The sequence below is a fragment of the Vitis riparia genome, chromosome 19 (assembly GCF_004353265.1).
Source record: "Vitis riparia cultivar Riparia Gloire de Montpellier isolate 1030 chromosome 19, EGFV_Vit.rip_1.0, whole genome shotgun sequence".
NCBI lineage: Eukaryota > Viridiplantae > Streptophyta > Magnoliopsida > Vitales > Vitaceae > Vitis > Vitis riparia.
Genome location: NC_048449.1, coordinates 6889172 through 6898443, shown reverse-complemented (window position 1 = coordinate 6898443; position 9272 = coordinate 6889172). Strand labels below are relative to the sequence as shown.

Below are 9272 nucleotides of genomic sequence, written 5' to 3'. Positions count from 1 at the left end.
ATAGTGTCATGTAAGAGCGTTTTGGACTGGCAGATTGCACAGCTGTGGCCTACCTGCAGCAAACCTTTCCCCTTTATTGGTTGCTTGAGCTGTCGCCAGCCTATGGAGGAGACTGCATACAAGTGTTTTCACGTTAAAAGCCTAATTATTTCCAACAAAAGAGACAAACCCAATCTGATTTTGAACCTGATATGTACAAAACACCCTAAATATCATGTGTCAGCAAGATAGGATAAAACTTTATCAAGAAGTTTCAGACAGAAATATATCTCATAAATAAACACAGAAAGGATGGTATCATTATCTTTACCATGAATTTTGTCTCTACATGGGATCTTCAGACTTGGCTACATGATATAGTAATAACAGCATAACTTGCATTTTGATTTACTAGTTGCTAAGAGGAGTGATTGCTATACCCTGATAGAAGATGATACCCAGCTTATCCATCCAACATTATTATTTCCAAGATGTCAGCAGCGGAGATACGATGTAACTCTAAATCTGGAGAACCAGCAAATGTTGCTAGTCCAATGTGTGCCAATCATGTGTATTTTTATTCACATGTTCTCTTCACTAATAATCTTCAATGTAGTTTCAACAGGCAGAAGACAGGTATCTCAGAAGCTTTGAAAGAAACTACTTACTTCCATCCAGTTGTATCAGTAGCTTTGATGAGCAGGATTGGCCATTGATAACTTGCCACATTTAAATCTTCTGTTTAAGAACATGGCGTAATTGGATCTTTTGACTTTCCATTCTTGCCTCCAAAAGCTTTGCCTTCAAACTGTTCTTCTGGGCGCCACGAGGCCATTCAATGCACCCTTTCATCCCTCGGTTTACATGAGGATTCCCTGAATCAGGCGAGCTCCACTGGCCTGCCAGATCAGGAGGGCTAAGACCACCTTTACCTGACCCTCGATCTGGAGACATGATACCTGCACTAGAAATCCTTCCATTTGAAAGCCTTCCATTCATTCCCTCTACTGAGATTATCTTGTAGTTTTCACCATTATTTGGGCATGATTTCCAAAGCCTGGATATTGATGAGCCCTTCTTCAATTGCTTCATAGGCACTGAACAGACTTCACTGATTTCGGTAATTGGCGTTTCCTCATCTGCATTTTCTTCCCAATCTGTTCCACTTCCTGATGCATTACTGTCTTGGCGAAACTTGTGGACAGATGGATCACTTCCTCCAGGTGAATAACTTGAGCCCTGATCCTCAACATGGCTCACAGTTTCCCACCCACTCTCGTCTTCTTCTATATCACCATTCTCTTCCAAAAATGCATTAGCATGCCTCCTAATGTCATCTTTCTTGACCATATTAATTTCAGGACTCACAGTATGAATTTTGGAAGCATGGCTGGCAGGACTATAAGCAGCACAGGCTTCAATCTCTCTCTCGTTGGGTTCACCAAAGTTAACCTCTTCTAAAATGGAGAAAATATCATCTGGATTTGGGGGCACATAAGTAAACTCCTTGACATCTTGAATATTCACTGCAGCAGCAGCTTCACAAAGTGACTCTACTTCTTTCATCTCCTTCACATCTGGATTTGCACCTTTTGACCTTAGAAAAGCTGCTATATCTGCCATGACCTTGTTCATCTGAGCATACTTCTCTTCAAGTGCCACCTTAGCAGCCACCAACTTCATCTGCACACGCTCTTCACGCCAGACCTCAGCCATCTGCAACATCTTCCTCTCCTCTTCCATTTCATCCCTGAGTTTCATTGATTCCCTCTTTAATGAGTCAGCTTCAGCCTTGTCGTCTCCGATTTCCTTAGCAAGCTCATCGCATACCTCCTCTAGTACTTCCCTGTCCTTCCTCTCTTTTTCATAGTCCTGCATAAACCGCTTGGCTGATAACTTCACATCAGACAGCTCATTGACCAACTTGGAATTAATAAGTTCTATCCTTTGGCGATTTTTCCTTTCTCGGTTCAAGTCAGTTTTGACATCATCAATAATTGCACGTATCTTCTCATGTTCCCTTCTCCGCCATGAGGCTCTTTCCTCACTGACTTTTTTCAAGAAGTGCTCGAGTTTCTTTTTGGAGGACCGTCGCTCTGCCTCAAGTTCATCAATGCGGGCTCGAGCCTGCTCAAGTTCTGCTTCAAGGGCAGAAACCACTGACACAGCACTAACTTGCTGGTCAAACTGCTTCATTTGGCCATATAACTGTCGTACCTCATCTGATGTTTTTGAGCAGACAGGGTTCCACTTTGTTGCCCCTTCCATTGCGGAGTTGGAAAATTGAAATGAAGGTTCAAGCTACAGAATATAAGAAAAGAACCAAATTAGAGTGAAACACCAAAAAATAAAAGAAAGTATTGTACTTTGGTCGATGTCTGAAGCCAAGATGCTCTCAGAATTACCCATGAACAAAAGATAATCGCTAGAAATCAGGCTAAGCAACTTTTTACGCTTGTAACTAACAATTCCTCATCACAAACATTTCTCAGACCATTTGTCAGATATATTTCATCTAATACAACAGGATAGTTTCGGTCATTACATAACAACTATGTTACGTGGACACTTCAAAGAATGCGAACTACCTATGTCAAACATCACCCATCCAAGGTCTCAGGGACAAGGAAGTGCCCTTTGCCAAGATGCATAACTGGTAGGCTCAGATGTGCAGGAGACAAACACCATGGAATCTGAATTCAACATGACAATGATTTTAATATGGATATTTGCTGACCAGCGTGTTCAACAAACAACAACAAGAACAAATGCACCTTATTCCTGTAATCTAATTCCTCATTGCATGGACATGAGTGACGTAACCATGTTAGATACTTTTCATTGTAGTTATTTTCTTTAATTTGATGTAGGGGATGAAAAATAAATGGAAATTAGGTTATTTAGTTATGCATTGTGTGCCATAATATCTGGGAATTAAATGATTGTAGCATCCAGATGCCCAGCCATGCCCTACACTTGGTATCCAAATGCAGTTAATACATCATCATAATAACAATCTCATGAAAGAAAATCAACTACATGATGCAGGCATTTCCATAGATAGTTCCTGTCAAATGATCGGATTTTGCATGAACCCCACTTGCAAGATAAAATGGGGGCAGTAAGTATTTTTCAGTTCCAACATGATACACCTCAGTGCTCATGCAATTCAGCCAGCTAGAAACAGTAAAATGGTTAAGGGCCACAGAGAAGACACTTACTCTACACAGAAATCCACTCTTGTGATGGTGCATGGAGTGAGGACTCTGTAACAGATCCTTAGCTTCAGAATCATATGCTTTAGAATTGCTTTGACAGGGAAATGGGGTTCTGACACGGTCGATGCCAGGCTGCAAGGAAGTAAACAAACTATGAGCTAGGTTTTTAACTTACAGAATTGCTAATAAAGGATCATCCAGAAAATGCATAAGGCCTCTTGGATCAAGACCTATAACTCTTCAATGTACAGTAAATAACCCAAAAAGCATGAGGAAATATCAGATGCATTGGTACCTGAAAGAACTGTGAAGTGGATCACAATTCAGAAACCCGAAAAAAATAGATACAGAGAGATTCAAGATACTATAAAATTTAATAAAGAAAGTGTGGTTGCAAAAGGATGATATTAGTAGTTTTCAGTTAAAAGTTCAGTGAAGGAAGTGTATGCCCATCTGAGAGAAACATGTTCAAGCTTTAAGAAATGCCCACTTTGCTTTGCTTTGTTTGGTTAGTGAGAAAAGGATAGAAAAGAAAGGAAATTGTAAAGTTCGAATCTTAGGGTTGACAGGGACCCAGCCAGAAAGCAGAAACCTCTATTCATCTCAGTTAACCCTAGAGAACCAAACAACAACATAGATTAGTATTTAGCATTTTATTTTCTTTTCTTTTACTCATTTTTCCCACAGCCAAACAGAGAATTGAGCAGGAAGATACCGAGTGGTCAATAAACCCTAGATAGCACAAAATTCTGAATTTTCAAAACATGAAAAGCACAGATCTTTAGAGAACAGACTTGAAGGAGAAGTACCTCAAACCCTAACCGATCTTCACTTTTTTGTCGGCTCCATCTCCCGCCATGGGTGGTGGCGTCCACCTCCGGAAGTTGCAGCCGCCACAGCCCGGAGGCGAGCCTTCTCGACGAAACCGTCACCTCCCTACCCTTCCTCACTTTCCGGCCACTTCTCCGACCGTGCTCCGGCGCTATCTTCTCGTCCACATCCAAGACATTCGCATCCTTCTCCCTCTCTATATCATCGAACTTCCACCGGAGAAGAGGCGTTTCTGGCCTACTTCGCCGCCCACCCGCAGCTCCGTCGCGCTTCAACCGAGCCCCGCCAGCTGGGGTTCTGGCTTTCCGGCGAGGAGGTTTTCTGGAACTCCTTTTCGTGATAAGATCTGAGTCAGGCGATGCGTTTCGAGCCCTAGATGAAAGAATCGCTGGAATGGTCGTCGGAAGCTCAGTTGTAGCCGTGATCTTCATCGTCTCCAGCGAGACACTGACATGAGAGCTTGGAAACCAAGTCCAAAGAGTATGAAAAGAGAGCAAAGGGGCTGTGACGAAGGCAGTGGTGGTAGATGTTTGGGTAGTGAGAAAATGACGGAAAGTCCAGCACTCCTTTCCTCTTTCTCGCCGAGAGAGAGAGTGTTTCAGGGATTTTCTCCGGAAAACGACGTATATTGCCACTCATACAGACAGACACGTATATATGTACGGTCAACGTATCTATTACATTATTGGCCCTTGGATTTCGTGGCTTGCAATTTGGTATGGAAAAAAACAATTACATCGGAACGGCGTCGTTTTTTTTAATACACTCCTTAGCTCCACTTCACTATTCTTGCATTTTGAATCATTACCCCCTTTTTTATCCACACCAAGTTTGTGAATTCCTTTTCCCCCTTCAAGTTTTTTTCCTACAAATAATAGCATCATATATGTCATATTTTTTCTTTTTAAGAAATTAACAATTTTAATAAGAAGTTTGGAAAACTCGATAAATTTATTTTAATTACAAATAAGACATTAACTCGAGGCATATTAACTACGTATTTCAATAAACATGAGTGTCGATTTTTTCGGAGTTACTTTTCTTGCTTCCAATATTCCACTAATGAGTTGTTTTGAATCTCTAAGCATGATCAACCAAACTCTTTTACACATTAAAAAGATTTTATCGAAGAGTAAGTTAATGATGTTTCTTATAAAAAATGATCGATTAAGTTTGACATAACTTATAGTAGAAAATTGCCTATTTTATATTATAAATATATCTATTATTATCTTTGAGTTAGTCTAATATTTGTTTTAATGCTCAATTGTTATTACTATCTTGCTAATATGAAGAAAAATAATACACCCTAAACATGATTCAAGGTTAACTTCTAAAACAATATCCTCTAAAATTCATTTTATCTTCTCAAAATCTATCAATCTTTGCCTCCATTTAGCACCCTTCTCGTTTTCGTCCTAAGGTTTTTACTGTTCAACCCATGATAAAATTACGCTTAAACATTATTCTCATGTCCTTAGTCTGAGCTAGTAAGAGTCATATGTCGTGTTAAGATGAATCACTTCTTCGTTTTTTTTTGTTTTTTTTTTATTTCATAAAATATACTTTAATCTAGAATATTGATAAAAAAGAAAACTCTTTTGATAAAATTTTTATGAAAGCCTACACTTGAAAAATTGTGGTATCTCGAACTCATTATTTCATAACATAATTCCATTTTTGGATTCATAATATAATCATGAACTCTCACCATTTTTTCTTCTCATCTTTATATTTATTCCTTACAGAAAATAACAACACCATTATATATATAACATACGTGTTTTTTATAAAATTAGAAATATTAGATATCGAGTCTCATAAAAGAAGCCTAAACAGAAGTATGAAAATTCTAACAAGTTTCTTAGTTATGATCAAGAAAACATTTTTTTTTTCATAATGTTTCTAATGAGATTGTGTGCACATAAATTCATGGCTCCAACCAAATTGGATGATTCAATTAGAAGCCCTAGTTGTTTAGTAGTTAAGTGATTTAACCACTAATAGGTATTCATATGATGTTATGAGGTGTTAGGTTTGAATTTTGTAGAATTTCTCTTGCTCGTGATGCTAGCATTCTTTCTAGATAAAGTTATTTTCTTTAGCCAACATTTGACTATTAAATTATCCAAATTTGAGATTAACTTTCAAAGCGTATATTAGTGATTTTCTTATTAAAAATAGATAATTAAGATGTTTTATAACATAAATCTAACAGATGTTTCCACCGTCTAGTTTCGATTAGTATAACTAATATTAATGTAAGATAAATTTATTAATTTTTAATTAATACATATTGCTTAATAGTGTTAAGTATTAAGATGATTATTTTTTTGAATATTTTATTTATATTAAGTATTAAAAAATAAAGAAAAACCAATATGTTATTTTTCTATTTAGAAAAAATCAAATACTTTGAATTTTTTTATCTAGAAAAAAATTTACAATAAGTCATGAAAAAATAGAAAAACAAATAATATAAAATCTAAAAGCAAATTGCTTTAGACAAAAAACTAAAAAAATAAACACTCTTTAAGTTTTTGTTTGAATATATTTCTTGTTTTTTGTTTTTAAAATCATAAAATAATAATAACTTTTATATAAAATACAAAAAATTTCAGAGGCTTACATTGAACAAATAATAATTTTAGAAATCGTTTAAAAAATTTGAGGCATTAAATATATATATATATATATATAGAATACTTTTATAAAAATTAAATTGAAAAGAAAATTATATTTAATATCCCAAATAGAATTTTATTCTTTACAATAATTAACAATTGTTATTAAAATATGGAGAATTGATTTTTAAAACACTAGCAAACCTATCCCAAACTTCTTGAAAAATCTCCTTGGGGAATTGAGCTACACCTCAAACCATAGTCATCATCACTATATCAATGCCTTTATGTAGCAAGTCTACTTAGGTTTATAGGGTCTTTATTATTCAACCCATTAGAGCTTAGACTTGGAACCATCATTATCCCTCCATATCCCTCTTTAAATGATCACATGCCATGTTATCTCCTTCCCTTTTCTTAATTTTTCTTTCATAATATTTGATTAAAAATATAGTTTTTTGACAAAAAATTTGAAGAATGAAGGCCTTATTGGTTGGTTCAATAGCTATTTGGTAAACTAATTGAATAAATTAAAAATGATTTAATAACTTAATTTAAATAATTAAATAAATTAAATATATTTAATAAAATAACTTAATAGTATAACTTAAAGTTTAAAATATCTTTAAATAATAAATAAAAATAATTTATTTATTTTTAAGTTTAAATTTTCATTTTATATTTTTATCATCATTTGTCATAATTACCCTCCATGAATTTTTCTTTTTACTACTCCATGACCTTTATTGTTACTCAACTTCCTTTGTCTTAATTATAATTTATGAAGATAAATATCTTAATTTGATAATTTAAAATAAATTTAAAGTTAATTTTTTCAAATAACCTTAATATTTAAAATAAGAATTAAGTAATAAGTTTTAAATCAATAATTTAAGCACAATTTAACTTAAAGTCAATTTGAGTCATTAAATAATAAATATTAAGTTTTACCATGAAAATATTTTTAAGTTGTTAAAAATGACAACAAACTATTCAAAAATCGATGACTATTATAATAGGAGTAATAGTAGATTTTTCATAAAAGTTAATAAAATATTTGAAAAATAAACACAATGCGTAAAACTCTTTGTTTTTGTCATATTTGTTATAACGATTTATTCCTTTTTGTATAAATATTGTCTATTCTCAATCTATGAGAAACCATCTATAAAAACTAAAGAATCATTGTGAAATATTATAATTATCTCGTGAAAACACGTTAATCTCCTTATTGTGTTTTATAAGACTGTGGAGCTAATATAAATATTATTTGTTCTGAACTCAATAGACTTTTACAGTTTCAACACACATTTATATGATTTAAATAAATTTGTTATATATATATATAATTCTATGAACAACTTCCCTTGTTTGCACACTCTGTATAGTTATAACATCCTCATTATATCTCAAGGGATTATGAAATTGATCAAACCACGCATTTAAAATCCTACACCAGAGTTAAAGACTTCGATACAATTTGTGATAATCTACTCCTTTATATAGATATTATCCATTTTTAAGTCAATGGATCATTACAATTTTAAATATATTTACAAATAAGATATATAACAAATTTTTATTTTAACTATACAAACTCTTTTTAAAATTATGAAGATGCATTTATTCAAGGCATATAATATCTACGTAAGACGGGAGTGAGTTATTTAGATAGTGTTAGAGTCGATCCTGACCTTAATATGAGACACTATCTATCCAATCTCATAAGAAATATTTATCTATTTAATCCCGTAATCCCATAAGCCATAACTATACGAAAGTGATAGGAATACGGTGAAGATTCATCAAGTATGCAGGGTGAGGCTACGCTTACACTTAAACAAGTAAACACGTATACCAATTTTTCCACTAAAAACATGTATTCATTAAATAGGCTTATTGTTAAACACGCGCTTGAGGGGAGCGTGGTGTTGGCAGTTGTGAGGATTGTTTGTCGACTGTAACATGTTTCAGAGAAGTATTCATTTGGTGTATTATTATTTAGTGGGGATACCCCAAGGTATCCGAGGGAGTCACCACGTGGCTAGTTTTATCCTTTCCACGTGGCGACAAAAGAGGTGCGCCGCATGTCTTATGTACGCCCATATTGGTAGCATTTCTAGATCCATTTGTGGGGCCTTCACTTAGATTTGTGAGCCAAACACTATTCAATCGTATACATCTGAGTTAGTCTTAGATCTATCTCTACTATGTAATTAGAAAATGTAGATACCTTATTATATTAATCTATCAAATTCACTATTATTAATCTTTCCGATTCACTCCACCGACTTACCGACATTGTCATCACTATTTTCTTAAAGAGGATTACAAAGGATTTAGAGGACATGTTCGTTTGTGAACGAAGAGATGACTCATACTAGTGGACCTCGAAAGATATTTATAAGAAAATATTTAATTGATTAAATATATCATGAGATTAATAGGCATAAATTATCTAAACATGTTGATAACAATCCTTAATTAGCAATTAGATCATAAGCGAAATTGAAAATAGATCGAAAATACGTCTCTCCCGTCATTATCATTCTTACCGGTTAAAAACAGTGTCTTAAAATTTTCAAATTTCGGGTGTTTCTAAATCTTTCTCAACCTCTTT

General features: G+C 34.2%; 1 protein-coding gene across 1 annotated transcript; it reads right to left on the bottom strand.

Moving 5' to 3' along the window:
* Positions 1–217: 217 nt before the first annotated feature.
* LOC117909518 lies at positions 218–4651 on the bottom strand. The gene is made up of 3 exons (XM_034823560.1): positions 4007–4651; positions 3201–3329; positions 218–2280 (listed from the first exon to the last, which is right to left on the bottom strand). Exons 1-3 carry the CDS (start codon positions 4457–4459, stop codon positions 709–711), a joined length of 2154 nt encoding a protein of 717 aa, XP_034679451.1. The 5' UTR covers positions 4460–4651; the 3' UTR covers positions 218–708.
* Positions 4652–9272: the final 4621 nt, after the last annotated feature.